Raw genomic sequence first — 16,914 nt, 5'->3', positions numbered from 1 at the left:
TCTTTGAGTAGCTGCTCTAGGTGCTGTGTCTGTTCTGATCTTTTGATTTGGGTGCTTGGGCTTGGGTTATCCATATCGTCTGGTTTTTTCATATGCTTTATAATTTTCTGTTGCTTTTGGCCTCTTGGCATTTGCTTAGCTTTATAGGGTTCTTTTAGGATTTGTAGACCAATTGAAGTCCTTATCTCTGATTTATCAGATCTACAGCTTCGTGGAGTACACTTTCTCTAACTAACCAGCAGGTGGCATCTATGAGCCACCTGTTCTCCACAAGCCAGTTCTCCCCTGCTTTGCCTTTGTGGTGAGTGGGGGAGTGAGTCTTGTGGGGTCCAATTGGTGTACCAAGCTTGCGTGTGTAGTTGGTGTTGCCCACCCGGTATATAGGGTGTGTTTCTGGGCGATCGGGGGGGGGGGGGGGGTGGCTCTAACAATCAAATCTCCCTGATTATCCTGGAGTTTTAAAGCTGCTGCAATAGTCTAATCCTTCAGTTCAGTCCTGCCACAGTTTGTCTCTGCCACTGACCCACAAGTCCTTGGTATTGGCGTATGGCTCCTGAGAGTTGCAAGTGGGTCCCTCTTCCAGGCCGTGCACCCCCTGGTCCTCTGTTGAGGGATGACTGTGCTATGTCACAGGTGAGTGCCATCCCCCCAGGGCAGTTCTGGGCTGCTGGGCTGTGTAGGGAGGCTCCCAGTCTGCTGAAATGATGGCTGAATGGGGCTTTGTTAATTCACACTTCTCCACCTTCCCAACTCTGGGACAATCAGCTGAGGTTGCAGGGAAGGCTAATGTCCACGCCCAGTTTTGTGGTGTGTGCCTGTTATTTGAAGCACTTCCATCACACTGGGTTGTCTGGGGCAGCTCTGGGCTATGGGGCTGGTGATGGGCAGGAGTGTTTCCTTTCCACCAGGATGATGGCTGTGAGCAGACACCCCCCTTTTCTTGGGAAGTTGTGGTGTTTAGTGAATTTTCTCAGCCACTGGATTATTGCCTTTTGTCTCAGAGCTCTCTTAGTTCTGCTCTTGTCTTGACCTGCCCAAATTGCAAGTCTTTGAGGCTTTCTGTTTTGGGCTTCTTAGAGTAATTGTTTTAGAAAAAGAAAAAATGATTAAAAAAAAAAAGGGGGCCCTCCTCACAGATCTAATGGGTTATTGAAATCCTAAGGGACAAAGCAATTAGGACTATTAAGGAAAGGTCCACAGGGCAGAGAGATCAGCTTTTCTTCAGGATTTGCATATGAGCCTCAGGGCCTGAGCTCTGCCCTTCCACTTTCTATGTTCACCAGAACTCCAAAAATACTCCGCTTTTATTTTGGAGTTTTTTGTGCTGTTTTTGTCTATGCCTGTCTCCTCTCTGCTGGGCTGCCTGCTTTCAGATTCTCTGTTGTCTGGTCTCAGTCTATCTGTGGTTGGAGTTTGGATCAGTAGAATGAGTTTCCGATAAGTGCTGCCACTGCAGTTCTCCCTTCTCCTTCCCGGAGCTGACGGCCCCTCCTCCCACGGGACTGAGCCTGGCAGGAAGGGGTGCGGGTCCCCTGGCCACAAAAACTTACAGATTTCGCTGATCTCAGCAGTTCCATATTTTCTTGAGTGCTGTATGAAGTATGCCCAAAGTCAGATTGCTCTGTGGTGTCCAGTCCATGGAGTTCCTGGCTTTCTACCTACTTTCCTGGAGGAGTAACTAAAACATACAGCTTACCAGTCCGCCATCTTGCCCCACCTCCGGATATACTTTTTTTCCTAATGTAACATTTTAATTGTTTTATTGATTCTTAATTTTTTTTTAAGTTATTTTCTGAATGTTTGCTCTCAAGCTTACAATATGCCTCTTAACTTATCAAAATCTACCACTTATTGGTTACAGTTTGTGCTTAAACCTTCTTGGACATTGCTGAGCATGTTTGGAGCACAGCTAGGAGAGTAGCAGGATATAAGATGAGAATGCCAGTTTGGACCACGTGGAAAATTTTCAATGGTTATTCAACTTATGGAGAGCCATAGGTCATATTAAGTCAATGAAAATTTCAAACAAGAGGTGAAATACTTAAATACTTGTTCCAGAGTTAATTCTGTGAGTAGTCAATTGGGTGAACTGGGGTGGGTCAAATAGGAGCTAAGGAGTCTTATATTTAAGAGAGAATTTCAAACTGGATATACATGAACTGAGTCGACGATAAAGTGAAATGGGTGTGAGAATTATCAGGTATGTTTCAGAGAGATTAAAATTTTGGGATAGATGGGGAGAAGGAGAAGAAGGATACCAATTCAGTTCCTCATTTCAAGCAAAGTTCTTGCCCATTCCTACCTGGAAGCTACAGTGAAGCCATTGATGTAAGGCATCCACCTGTTCTACATTCTTTTACCCTATCTTTTTCTGTCCACCCTCTGGCCCAGCTTAATTTTAACCTTTTCTATGAAGCCTTTCCCAAATTTTCCAGGAGACATTGACAACTCTCTTAACTGAACTCATATTGCAATACAGATTAGCCATCATACTCCTTTAGAAAATTAAAGAAGTGATATCTCATAAGAACAACAACAATAAAAATCCAAAAACTTAATTTTCTCTGTCACATATATTTAACATCCCGGTATTTTCTAACTCATGGGCCAAATGCTACCATGGCCAAAGATTACCTGTAAATTATGCAGTAGCTTATTTGATTTCACTATTTCCTTTTGTCTCCAGCTAGTTTGCTTGTTTGTCCCTTGGTCCTTCTCTGCATCACTTTTAATTTTTCTCTTGTTCTAGCTTATTATTTGTCAGCCCCTCTCTCTATTTTCAGGCTGTTTCTCTCATATGTTTCTACTATAAAGCTCTATCCTTCTGCCTTTTGAGAGACTTCATACAGAATAAAGCTATACTGAACACCTTTGCTTTGTCTGTCAAGCATCTCTTCCACCTCCAGCCTACTCTAGCATTATGAATTAAAGTTTTAGCTAAAAATTTAGGCATGAGAATGAGTTTCCAGACTATAAAGTGTAAAGTACAGAAGATATGGGCAGTCTTGTTCGCTGCCCCATGCACTGAAGAAGTAAGAGAAGCTTGTGGGCCAAGAAGAAAAGTGAGGCTGACATAAGAAGAGGAGTGGAGATGGGAGGCAGAGTGAATGTCCTGAAGGCCAGCTGTGCTTGAAACCCATGTGTAGTCTCAGCTCTGAGTTACGTGAAACATGCCAGGAGACTTACAATGCATTTCCTCGTTGGGGACAATGTATTCAAGTTGAGATTCTGTCACTTGTAACCCAAGTAATCTTAACAAGTTGAATGAATCTACATCTATCTATCTACCTATCTATCTATCATCCATTCATATATTTTGAGTAGAGGTTATATCCCTTGAGATGGCTGGGATAAATGCTTTATTTAAAAACAAAAACAACAACTACCAGTTAGAAAGAAAAAAAATCTTTTTCTATAGAATCACAAAAGGATAAAATCTCAAAGTTTTTTGATTATTTATTGCTTTTGAAAAAATAAACTTATATTCAAGATTAACTGGGAGAGATTTACAGGTAACTAGATTTTATTTGTTTATAATTTTTAGATGTGATTATTCTAGGAAATGGCAGCTTTTGCATATGAAAAGAGTAATTTCTGTTAAGATACTACCATCAACTGTAACACGGGTAAAATCATACCAATTAGAAGTAGCTTCAGTTGAATTATTGCAGCAAAAATAAGAGGTGTGGTTGCAAATTTTAATCTCAATATTCCCATTTAACTTTCATTAGAGGATGACTACTTTCTCATCTTGCTTTCATATTGAATTCAGAAGTGCAAATCATTTTCTTCTTTAGAAAGTCTTTCTGAAGGAAAAAGAGAATTACAGGCAAATTTAAATTGTACCTGCCTCCACCTAATTGTCCTATGAAATCCAAGAAGCACTTTAGTGATAGTTCCACCCATTTTCATGGTTGGCAGTTAAAATGATGATACAATAATTTGAAATTTTGTGCGCATAGGAAAAAGCCCACTTAGTATGCCAATTTAGTCTCTTTTATATCTCCATATGCTTGTGCTTAATGGTAGATTACATTAAGAAGTTGGAAAACTTCCTTTGAAATTTTGATTGATTCATCTCTCCTTCAGAACTACAGAGTGCAAAATGTTTTAGTTTTACCTCATACAAACGTTTTGCCTACAGTCAGAGTGTTTCTGTAAAGCTATTGGCTTAATGAAGTCAATAGTAATGATATTGTGATAAAGTTCTGGCAAATACAGCTGCAAGTACATTTAATTAAACTTGCATCATTGTTTAGAACATTAGGGAACTAGAAAGGTTTCAAGGCAGTGATCCTGTTTTCATTGGTATGTGGGTGTCCCCTGTCTGCCGGCCCCTCTTAAATAATTAGCAACTCTCTTCAGAGAAGATGTACCTGCACAATGTGCTCCCTCTTTCACTTAGCAAAATGTGGGGGCGAGGACTGTTTAACCTGAGCAGTGTTTGAAATACATCATAGCCTTGGAGTGACATCTAAACTATTCTAAAGGAAAAGCTAATTATGAATTCCCAGAAAAAGAGCAGCATGTTAAAGTTCAGTAGTGTCTTTCATCTTGATCTTGAGAGCTAATACTTGACAGTGAATCTGAGTGGCACGTAGATAAGCAGGAAGACAGCCTCATAAATAGCCAATGATTGGCTCTCATGTTTTGAATGAAGAAATTCCTCTGATAAACAAGCTGAAAAATTCCTGCATTAAATGGAACAGAAAGAATGAGTGTTTTAAAATATAGTACATTGAACTCTCCATTGCCACAAATTTTATAGCCTATTTTTCCCCAAATGTCAGAAGGAGGGAAAAACACCTCAAAACAAACTCTTAAATTAATTTAGTATTGTCACTTTGGATCTCTCAGAAAAAAAATCAAAAATACAGCAGTCATTTTATCAAGCCTCCATTATGGGCGCTTTGTATACTAGCCATACAAAGATGTGTAAGATAAGATTTCTTTCCTGAAGAAATTCCTATCTAAGGGAAAACAGACAATAATACTTGTAACTAAAATGTGAAGGGTCCATAATAGAAATAACAAAAAGTTTTGTAAGAGTTGAGCCATAGAAATTCTCAGAAATGCTTTCCAGAAGATGATTGTTTCCCTTTTATCACTTACCAGAGTGAATCAGTTTGTATAAAAAAAAGAATAGTTTTGTAAAGAATGCTCAATGCAATTCTTCTTTCCCATAAAGAACTTCAAGGGGCTAATTCATCAATATGACAGCAAAGACATTTTCATCTTTTCAGAAATATATGTATTCTCATTTTCCCTTTCTTCTATATATTCTTTTTCAGAGTTTACATAGTTCTTGCTGATATGCACAAATATTCTTCCTGATATTTCTCCTAATTGAATTCCCTTTCTTTCAGGGATAAACACTAATGCAGTCCTCTTTAAGAAATCTAAGATAGAGATTGTCCATAGGCATTTCTGTCTACTTCATGAATTACAATTTTTTGCTTTTAATAAATATTTGGCACAGGATCACAATTGACTTTGCTAGTTGGATTGTAAACACTACCCCTAAGTGCCTTTGAATTCTTGGTGTGGTGTTGAGGGAAGAAAATTATCTTAATGAGGAGGAGTAAGAGGAGGAGGAGGAGGATGGCATTATGGTAAACATTTAATTAACATTTAATTTAGTTTCATTAAAGCAACTTAGTTGTTTATACAGTTTATAAGGAACACAGCCAGGATTCAAACTCAGATCTGTCAGACCCAAATGCAAACTCTTAATCACTTTGCTATTTGCACTGAAATGAAAATGTGTTGACAGTTGGAAACAAGTACATTTGTAAGAAAGCTGTGTTAAATTTGGTAAGCTCATCTATCTGTCTCTGAGGGGGAATTGGCTCTTTGGTTGAAGTGAGTAAAGCTTACTCAGTTGAATGCTGATAATGGGCATCAACAATTTCGTAGCTAGAAGTCTTATAGATGACTTGCTTTAACCTCTCACTTTAAAAGAGAAGAAAATGAGATTCAAAGAGAAAACCTCACGGACCTAAGAGCACATCCAAGTCACCTGTCTGTTGTCCGTGTTCTGGTATCTCTTGCTCAAAGTTTCCATGTTACTCTACCTTCTTCATCAGACATATGAGAGTGAAAACACACTGCAGCCCTTCATCACTCAAAGGCATTCTTGGGAATATATATGTATGTACATATATATATATGTATGTAAATGTGTGTGTGTGTGTGTGTGTGTGTGTGTGTGTGTGTGTGTGTAAAGATGCTTGAGATACCTTTTGATGCTTGAGGTATCTGAGCCTTCTTGGCCTCAAACTAAATTATTAAATTACTAAATTGTCCCAAAGTGTTTTAATACTTACTAGAGTTACTTTTTATAGTTCTCTGTCATCTTTCCATCTAGCTTGTTCTATTAATTTGCCTGAATTTAGTATCTTCCTCCTCATCCAATTTACTATTGCTAATTGTGGTAAAGCAGAGAATAAATCTTGTTGAAACCATGCTTAGTATGAAAATAAATAGACTATTTAATATAAAAATAAATAGACTATGAGTCTATGAATGTTTGAGGGAACTTCAGTGGATAAGATGGATGGGTTTTTATATGTGGCCTTTGTGACTGATTTTAGCTTTTAGAAACCAGTTTTTTTTGTTGTTTTTTTTTTTAATTCTAGGCCATAGCAAGGTTCATGGATAAATCATGCCTGAATAATGACAGAAACAATTAAATATGCTTCCATGTTCATATTTTCACGTAACTGTTACATCTAGAACACACTCCCATTTTTACAGGGATCTTAATTTCTTTTTCTATTTTGGAAATTATGGTGCAGAAAAATTGAAGGTTTTTAAAAAATACAACCACAGAGGTCCTTTCAGTTCCCAGATCCCTAGTCTTGCTCCTTTGGGTTCCAGTGAACCGAGACACGATGTAACTTTGCAGCAGGCAAAGCACTTTAATTCTGCCTCTAATCAGAGGTGACTGTCACCATTTCCCTGGCTGCTGAAGTGATTAAGGTGAGAGTCAAAGAGATTTCCATGTCTGTTTAATCTGGCCTGGTTTAAGCTGTTAAGGAGATAATACAAGGACTTAGAGTCTGATACTAGGCAAAGCAGCTTATTCTTCATTTCTGAACATTGTGTCAGGTGAATCAAAGGCAAAGAGTAGCCAAAGAAAAAGTCATGAGAGTATATCTATTTTTGTGTTTCTATACTTTAATGTAATATCTTCATTTAATATAAAGCAGGATATGTGGTTATTGTTGGGGTCTTTTGGGACCCCAATTAAAAACACCTTTCTTTCTTATCTAAATTCTTAACCAACTGAGAAACACAACCAAAGGTTAAGGCTGATGGGGTAACAGTATATCCTCAAAACTCATAGCTGATAAAGCTGTTATTGGAGAGTGTTTGTGCACAAGTAAGCTTTAATGCTGAAACCCAATACTGAACAAACTCAGCCAGTCGTGTTGTCCTTACCGAGTAGGGCAGCCTCTTTCCACATTGGTAGAGCAAGATTCAGGCTGCAGGCAAATATCTCATTCCCAACTTTTCTATCAGATAAATCAACCCAGCTCTCCTAGAATGCAGTGAGTTAGGGGACAGAAAATTCAGGCTAATGGCACTCTCTCCATGTGAAAAGAAACAAGAGTAATAGAGTATAAGAATTCCCTAAGTATCAAAAGTGTGCATGGGCATTTGAAATCCATTTATTATTGTCTTATCAATGTACAGTGTTGTTTATATGTGGATTGTTTATTCTTCAAAACTTACACACTAGCCCCAACCCAAACCTAAGAAGAACCATGAAGGAATTATTACATGTATTATTATCACCATTTTACAGTTGAGGAGACCACACCTCAGACAGGTTACTTATTTGCTTAAAGGAACATGGATAATAAATAGAAGAGTTGAGAGTCAAATACAAACCTGAGTCTGAAACTCATTCTTTCCTCATCCCCACTGTTTTCTTATATTAATAAATTTGATAATACTGATCTGAGTAAGTAAGGTTTCTTAGCTGAAAGCCATTCTAAAGTTGTTGATGAAAATTTGATTATTCATTGAGATGAAGTTTAGACTGAATTTTTTTTACTTTTTATTTTGGAATAGTTTTAGACTTACAGAAAAGTTGCATGAAAAGTACATAGAGTTCCTATATACCCTTTACTCAGCTTCTCCTAATGTTAACATCTTACATAACCATAGTGGAATTATCAAAAATGAAATTAACATTGGTATAACACTATTAAACTACAGTTCTTAGTCAAGTTCTACCATTGTTTTCATTATTGGCTGGATTTTTTGAGGGTGTTTATCCATAGTGCCTAGTGGTAAATCTAGTCTAGAGCTGGTAATCAGTAAATGTTTGTGGAATAAGTAAATGAATGAATGGATTTTGAGTTCCATCCTATGACCTGGGTATGTTTGTATGTGTATGTGTGTGCCACAGGTTTTTAAGCACACAAGAAAAATCTGAGGCTGTAATTTGAATGAATGACTTTCAGAGCTAAATTCCATATGAGGCTTTGTGAACTGCTGTTCTTTAAAACTGTGGAAAATTTTCAAAAGGGTGATACTAACCAGATAGAAAGACAGATAGAGTGGAATCCACTAAATAGGAAGAAGGCTGGGTATAACATTCATTATGGTAAGTGTGTGTGTGCGCACGCATTTCATATCACAGTTCAGTGAAGCGTCTGTGCGAGAGAAACAGCAGTTGTTTCCATCAGTCCTTTATTTCTAGGAAGGACTGTATTTCTAACCTTAGAAATATAAGATTAAACCAAATCATAGAAACTCTTTTGCTTGAGAAGGAAATCCAAACAGATGCTTTTAAGTGTTCTATTTTTTTTGCACTGAATTCAGTAGAGAGAAGTGTGAATTTTGCTATGACAATGGTTTCTGATAACTTCAAAAACAAATGCTCTTTTATCTCAACATTTATAACCAAAAGATGTGACACCAGGAGAGAGGCAATATTAACTGCACAAGATTCCTATTAGTAGCTAAATGGACAATAATGTGGCCATTTTTCTTGCTGTTTTCACCATCTCACCTTAACCAAACTGAAAATATTAATGTGATAAGGTCTAGAAAGGTAAGAAGGTGGCATTAGTCTTAATAGGATAAAGCTGGTATCCAAAATTGTTATGAAAACTAATTTCTCACAAACAGTTCAACTTTTAAAAGGCTTTAATTATTTTATTATTGTTATTTAGATGGAAGACGTCATAGCACGCATGCAGGATGAAAAAAATGGAATTCCTATTCGTACCGTCAAAAGCTTTCTTTCCAAGATACCTAGTGTCTTCTCTGGTAAGTTTGTATACAATGTATCTCTGTTTTTTTCTCCAGCAACATTGTTGTACTCAAAATCTATTCCAGTCCTTCACATTGAAACTTTCTCTAACTCAGTAATCAATAACTAGTTATAAAATGCCTATGCCATGTTCATCGTCATATTAGACACTTGAAATGGTGGTATAATAAAAAAAAAAAACAAAACAGTAAGGCAAAATCATGACCTCATTCTGAGAAAGCATACTGTTAGTTGCAAAGACATAATAAACAAATGTGAAATAATACAAACAACACAGAAATAAAGATGTATGAAATAATGTGATATAGATTATAAGTGGAAGTTAGGAGGGTGAAGAAATTAGTTAGGAGTCAGGAAAGGGTTCTGGAAGAGCAGTGAGGAGTTGAGTTTGAAAGATGAGGAATTATTGAAGTCCCACACCACTGCCACTGCCTGCTGTGTGTGCAGAACTGGGAAGGGACCAAATTGCAGAGAACAGGGTGGGGAGACAAGACGTTGTAGGAAATAAGATGGAATACATGGAGTTGGGTCAGGTTAGGAAGGTCATTGAAAGCCAACCAAAAGAATTTAGATTTGATATATGGCAAGAAAGGAGACATGAATTTTTTTGTGGAGAATGCTATGATGAAATTGTTCAGGATGAATTGGCATTCAGTAAGGGCTATTGTCACCAGCAGGAATGGTTTGGTGCCAATCTTCTGATATCCCATATTAAAAGAGTAGAGAGCAAAAAGCATGGCGACTTGGTATGCAGCATAAAGGAAGACATGAACCAGATGTATTTTTGATTGGATGATGGAGAGAAAAGAAGAATCATTGTCAGAAATAGGGAAACCCATAGGTTTGATTGGAGGTGACTGGAGAAGCCCAAGAAGATAGTAAGAAGTTAGAAATTGGTGCTCCATCTCCATGATGCAGCAAAGGCCTCAGTAGTGGGGACTTGGGCATGCTGGGGCATGGCCTCACGTAGCTTACGGGAGAGGCATGATCAGACAGACACAGCCTTGACAGGGAGTCACGAGTGCAAGGGGGTGGATGCGTGAGCATGCGGAGGGCAGGCTGCTTGACCGGATTCATGTACAGACCTTCGTGATGCTTTCTCAGGAACACGAAAGAGGGAAGATCAGGAGGCCTTGAACCTTGGTAAGAGAGTAATAAATGGGATCAGAATAGCCGATAAGCTGGCCCAGGTATTGGGGTCTGGGAGCTGTACTGCTTTCAGAAGGGAGAGAGAGAGATTGGAGCAGGGGAGAAGTATGACAGAATGACGTTTTGCTCTAACACCTCTTTTTTTCCTGTTACTCCCTTTCATGCCCACTTTGTTCCAGTTTCTTTTCTTGCGCTTCTTTGATGGCATCCTGTATTTTCCCACATCTGTGATGTTCCTCCATCTCTTCTCTCCAGCCAGGGTTCTAGGCCTCTCCATCCCACTTCCAGGATTTTCTGTCTATAAATTCTATCCAATATGCAATATATTCAGCCCAGAGCTCTCTTGTATGAAAACTATCCTGATCTTTCTGTCTGTGAGCTCCCAAAAAACTTGATGTGTGCCTCTGTAATAACAGTTACTGTGCTTTATTTTGTCTTATAGTTATTTTTGTGTATGTCCTATACTCCCTAATAAATGTTAAGCTTCCTGCTGTCAAGAACTCTGGGAGTTAACTTTACATCTAATCATAAATATGACAAAATATTACTGATATTTTGATTAGCCAATACAAGGGATGATCTTCAATACAGGGTTGTAAACTGAAATCCCATCAGAATCCAGGCAGATAAATGCATGAAATTGCTGATCTAGACTGGGAATAGTGCATGGCTTATGGAAAAGTATTCCAATTCAGGAATTTTCATGCCAAGATACAAACTAAACAAAATATGTTTGTCATCAGATTGATCCAGGCTGCAAATTTGAGTCATCTGTCCTAGTGAAGTTTAAAATTTTGATTGAATTATTTATATAACAATACATCAATAGCAGCCTATTGGAAGAATTCTTGATTGAGAATACCAAGATCATAATTGATATTAAGGGATTAACATACAGATTGAGAATGAACCTGAAATCCCTGGTAATTGTTTTAATGTTCATTAAAATAAGGCAATAGTGATAGCCATTAAATAAAGAGAATATCAAATAACAACTTTCATATTGATGTAATTAGTTTCAAATTATCATTTTATGTTCCCTAGAAGCTCTTCAGGAGCTTGCTGCCTTCTCACAGTTTCAATTAGACGCTTTGCCGTAGATGTAACTACTATGTCTAGTATTTACCACCCTCTTTGTAATATCTCCAAATCACAGTAGCTTCAATCCTTATTCACTTTACTAGCAGGGCTTCCAGTCTATTTTTGAGAAGTTCCCTCCCTAGATATTTCTGATGGTTCCTGGAAAATGTTAATTCCTAAGTACTTTTGTGGCCCAACTTGCTTTCTGCTGCTTGTTCTCCTCACTCTTTCTGCTTCTCCCTCCTCTCCCTGAGTCAGCCTCACATTCTACTAATCAAACAAGGGATCTGGCCACTTCAGTAGAACTGGAATTCAACTGTGATGGAAAATCCAAGAAGTGTGAGAAGAGGGTAGTGCAATAGTTGGGAATAGGACTCTACCCTTGCTCTAGACAGTTCCATAAGGGGGAAAAAAGGCCATAGTTATTGTTAATATAGCTCTTTCAGGTTATCCATTTATGTTCCCTACACTACTTACACTGTGGTCACGGACCAAAAGTATAGCATCACTGGGAAACTTATTAGAAATGCAGCATCTAGGCCCTACCGCATACCTAGACTGGGTTCTAGACCAACACTCAGGTTTTACTCATGCTGGGTGCAGTGGCCAACTCACTTGAACAGCTCCTTTTGATTCCCACTGTGCAATCCTTTCAAGGGCTCTGGTTATTTTTCTGCAAACTTTCCTCAGTTCAGGCCATCCCGGTCCATCCAATAGGTTTATTTTTTATAAGTTTCACTTAGGGGAGAGAGAACGGGTTCCCTTACTCTTAAGCCAAGAGCATCCTCAACCCATAAAACTGGTAGATGTCAACAGCCTGGAGGAGGAATGAGCACTACTCAACTCCACCAGGCAGCTCCCAGGCTTCAAAGGTAAAGACAGAGGCCAAGTGATGCCTAAATCCATCACATGTGCAAGCAGCTGTGCTGAGAAAGGATCAGTGCAATTCCCTCCCCCAACAGCATCTGAAGTCCAGAATCAGAACTCTGTCAAAGAATCCAGATAATATAACAAACTTTATGGGAGCTTTTCCTGTTAAATGCTTTTCTTCCAACTAAATACCCAACAATTTCCTAATTTTGATCTTGGAGTTGTTGATTTCAGTCTCCTGGTTTCCATGCTCCCAGGAACCAGAGGAATAATATCCTTGAGTAAATCTTCCAAGCCAGTTCCTAAAATGCGGGGACAGAAGATGGTCTTTGTGTATCAGATCACATGTGAACTTCCCTCCCAACTGCAGAGGCAGCTCGGCAGCTCTGTCGGTGGAGTGTGACTTGACACCCTCAGAGCTGGTGAATGAGATCGGTGGTTGTCACTAGTCCAATTTGGGCCTGTCAGCTCTCTGCCCTGGGATTTGGTTGAGATTCACAGAGCCCGAGTTGTGTGTGTGTGTGTGTGTGTGTGTGTGTGTGTGTGTCTGACTGTGGTGGTATCAACTTAGGGGCTATGAAATCACCAAGAGCAGAGGGAGGCAAAGGAAGCTTGTCTGCAGATCAAGAAAAATGAAACACATGAGTAAAGAAGCAGAAAAGGGGCAGAGAGTACTGGGTTCCTGGGGACTTTGCAGCTTTTATCCCAAGCCTCAATTATGGGGTCCTGGACCTGCATGAACTACACTTGGGTTTCCTCAACTCCTCCAAGGCCCCACCATAAAAACATCTACTATTTGTTCTGTCGTGTTCTTTACTTTCCCTTTATATTTCAAACTTTCCCCACGCCAGCATTTTTCATATTTTCTCCAGGCATGCTACATATGTGGCACACATACTGTACGTAAAGTCCTTATGTTGCTGAAAAAAAAAAGTATACATAAAATCTTTTTAAAGGAGAATACACATTTTGACTCGTATCAATTGCTAATCTGGAGACTGGCTACAACAGATTTATTGAGAAGGTTCTTAGAACCTCTGCAGGTATTCAATTCTTTATGACAGGGCTGGTACCAGGGAGTCTGTATTTTTAAGCTGACAAAAGTTATAAGACTGGTATCTGCTAGTCTTAGAGGCATGCTCACTACATTTTCCTTTAGGATTTTATTCAACTCAACAAACATTGATCAAATACTCACTACATCCTGATTACTGTACCTGGCTTGAGGGCCATTACTTTAATTTTACTGGGGAAATAGAAATATAACACACAAGTCAGCATTAAATGTTCAACTGGTATGATAGACTGAGATGAGTTCTCTTGGTAGAAATAAAAAAACAAATTGATTGTATGAGGAGTACTGTTTAAGCACTATCACTTTATTTATTTGATTATCAATAAACAATCTGAATTGCATGCTCTTAACTCCCAGAAAAAAATACCTTTACTAGATTTTGGTATAATGGTTTAGAAGCCTTTAGAATAGGTTAATTTATGATTATTGATCTACTGTTTTGTAACTTTTGCAATGTTATAATCAAAGATATTTACTTCATGTTCTCTAAGTTCCTTACGAGAGGATCACTGAAATAAATTTATTCTATAATAAAATACTAAGGAAATTTTGACTCTGAAGATAAACTTGCTTTTTCCCTTTCTTAAAACAACAAAAAGTGTGTAACCTATATTTTCCTTGTCCTTTTTACTCTAGTTGTCAGGAAGTTCATTGCTACATTTAATGTTACATTTGTATTTTCTCATTTTTGCCTGCCTTATCATTGACATATGTATCTTCCATTTTCTTCTAACTGGATTTGTGTTTGCTTCCAATCAGGTTTGTGTCTATCTTTTATTGTTGTCATTGTTGTAATTTGGATTTGTGAGTTGAGTAAGTGAGAGAGCGTGCGAGAGAGACAGAGAAACAGAGACAGAGAATGAGAGAAGAGTGTGAAGATCAATATTGTGAATATTGCCTCAAGTTATATTTGGAGATGGATGAGGAATAAATCCTGAGAAGGTGTCTGAGAAGTGTCTGCCACGTGTTAAGGAGTTTTGTTTTGCCCAGAATCCTCACCATTCAAGTGAGGCTCCACTGTGGCTCCGAACTGAAGCTCTCTGTCACAATATAAAATGAAAGATGAAGTTCAACTATTACTGCATGATAGTTTCATAAAAGTGCTTATGTAATTTTTACACAATTGTATCTTCAAATTGGAAAAAGTAACTTTATAAAGCTGAAAATACAATATTGTCAGGTTTTGTGGAGGACTTTCTCTGAATGAATCCCATAAGTCTTATTCTTGCAAGATAGCTATTTCTCTAGAATTCATATCCTGTAACTTACAATGTTTATTCATTCTCCCATCTGAAAATCTTTGGTAAAGCAAACTATAACACTCATATCAGCTGAAAAACCCTTTGTGTTTAAATTCTGAATGTAGTAGAATGAAGATCCAAATCCAGATGGAGCATGTATATTGTGACTGAAAGAGGAAATGATTAATTTTATATTTTCCAGAGTATTTGGTCCTTCTTTGAAAGTATTTTACAACTATACCATTTACCTTGGTTACATGCATATTTGAATGAATTAAAACCAACAATGTAGGTTTTCAGTTGCTTAACAAGATGTCAAAATAGTTTTTTGGTGCTTTATTTCTAGAAAATTCCATTACATTTTAATAATAGGAAATATTATTTGGACGTAATTTTTTTATTGATTCACAGTAGTGGATGCTTTATAGTACTTATGAGGATTACAACACGTAATAATAAATAGGCTTTAAGTCCTGATGAGATAAAGAATTGCTTCCTTCGATACTCTAATGTTTCAAAAGAGTTTAAATCAGACCTTGGGATTTTTTTGTGTGGTAGCATTTAATCTTTATTATAATAAGGATTTTTTATTTTGATGATATCTATAATTTTTTAACTTTGAGGGGAAATATTAGGTAGTAATTGGGAGAAACTACTACTTAAAATGCATCAGGTAGTTATTATTATCTCCATTTCAAGGAGAAGGAAATGGAGGGTCCGAGAGTTCAAGTGTTTTGCACAGATTCCTAACAGTCACACCAAGATTGGTCCAATTCACAGTCCCATTCTCCTTTATTTCCATCACCATGTGTCGCCTACCAGGTGTATTGTCCCCTAGCAAATGAACACATATCAGAACTTGCAGGATTCTGGGTACAAGGAATTCTTACTTTCTTCTCCCAACATGTCTTACCCAGATGGAAACCCTTTGCAGAACTTGTAAAAAGAAAAAAAAAAATGATTTTTTGTCCCAGTTTTACCTCCAAGTATCAGTGTGATGTTGGGAAAACCACTGCAGTACCTTTGTCTCTGAAATTTGGAGGTTGAATCCAATGATCTCCAAGTTTCGTTTCAACACAGATTTTATAATCAGAGAACCCAGTGAAAAGGAAATTGTGTAAGAGGGGTTAGTAGAAGAAGAGAACATGACAGAGTAGACGAATCACAAGGTAGCTAGAGTGGTGAAACACAATGAAATCTCACTCTATTTTCTTTTCCTAGGCAATGTCATCCCTGCCCATGGCTTTAATTATAAATTTATGCACCTATCCCAAATGTATATCTTTAGGCCAGACTTTTCTCTGAATTCCAGTATATTCAACTTATGCAATATTTCCACTCTGATGTCCCAAAAGAACCTCACACTCAGCTTGTCCAAAGTGAAATTCATCGTATTATTCTCTGCCCCTTCCCTATTCTCTGCTTCAGTATTGATTGCACATGCTAGAAACACTGGAGTCACCTTGGCCTCTCTTTCTATAGCCCCTCTTTTCATGTCTAGTCCATGAACAAGTCTTATCGATTTTATTTCTAAGTAGCCACCAAGTCCATTGGCTTTTCACCATCTACTATTATATTACTCTCGTCCAAATTATCTTCTCATCTGAACTATTGTATCAACTCCTAACTGGTCTCCACATCTGCTCTGGCCCTCATCTTCTCTTTCTTCTCAGGGCTGCCATGGTGGTATTTTCAAGTTGCAAGTCTGATTCACTAAAACTTTCTCTCATTGTACCATTGAGACCGAAATCTTTAATCAAGATCCCCTAGCAGCAAAATGGCTCAGACCTTCCTTGCCTCTCAGACCTCACCTCACAGCGCTCTCCTTGCTCTCTCGGTTCTGGGCTCAGAGGCCACATTTCAGTTCCTGTTATTTATCATGCTTCCTCTTGTCATCGGCACTTTCCACATCCTGTCTGTCTGGAATGTCTTTCCTTTTCCCTTTGCCCATATTCAGTCTGGGCCGGGTTCCTTCATTATGTAGTCTCATTAAACCACATTCCTTCCCTTCAGAGGATTTTGTAATTATAAACTCATTAGTGATTGTGTTTTATCAATGTCTATGTTCCAGATTATAATGTAAACTAGAGGAAGGTTCCATATATTCACTTAGTAACCTAAGTACCAAAAACAGTGTCTAATAGGAGGTGTTCATTAATTGTTCATTAGATGGGTGAATAATAATTGCAACTTTTAAGGGAAATATGTGC

At 38.0% G+C, this 16,914-nt stretch overlaps 1 protein-coding gene across 3 annotated transcripts in view; it reads left to right on the top strand.

Annotated features, from left to right (window-relative positions):
• Nucleotides 1-16,914, top strand: part of RGS7 (regulator of G protein signaling 7) — a 565,752-nt gene that overhangs the window by 260,025 nt on the left and 288,813 nt on the right. For all 3 annotated transcript variants that reach the window (XM_037822014.1, XM_037822002.1, XM_037822011.1), the window contains exon 3: nt 9,189-9,285. In XM_037822014.1, the coding sequence (XP_037677942.1) occupies nt 9,189-9,285 (97 nt within the window). The remainder of the gene's footprint in view (nt 1-9,188; nt 9,286-16,914) is intronic.

Source organism: Choloepus didactylus, chromosome 2 (assembly GCF_015220235.1).
Source record: "Choloepus didactylus isolate mChoDid1 chromosome 2, mChoDid1.pri, whole genome shotgun sequence".
Classification (NCBI taxonomy): domain Eukaryota; kingdom Metazoa; phylum Chordata; class Mammalia; order Pilosa; family Megalonychidae; genus Choloepus; species Choloepus didactylus.
The sequence above is the reverse complement of the archived record's forward strand: the minus strand, read 5'-3'. Positions and strand labels throughout refer to the sequence as shown.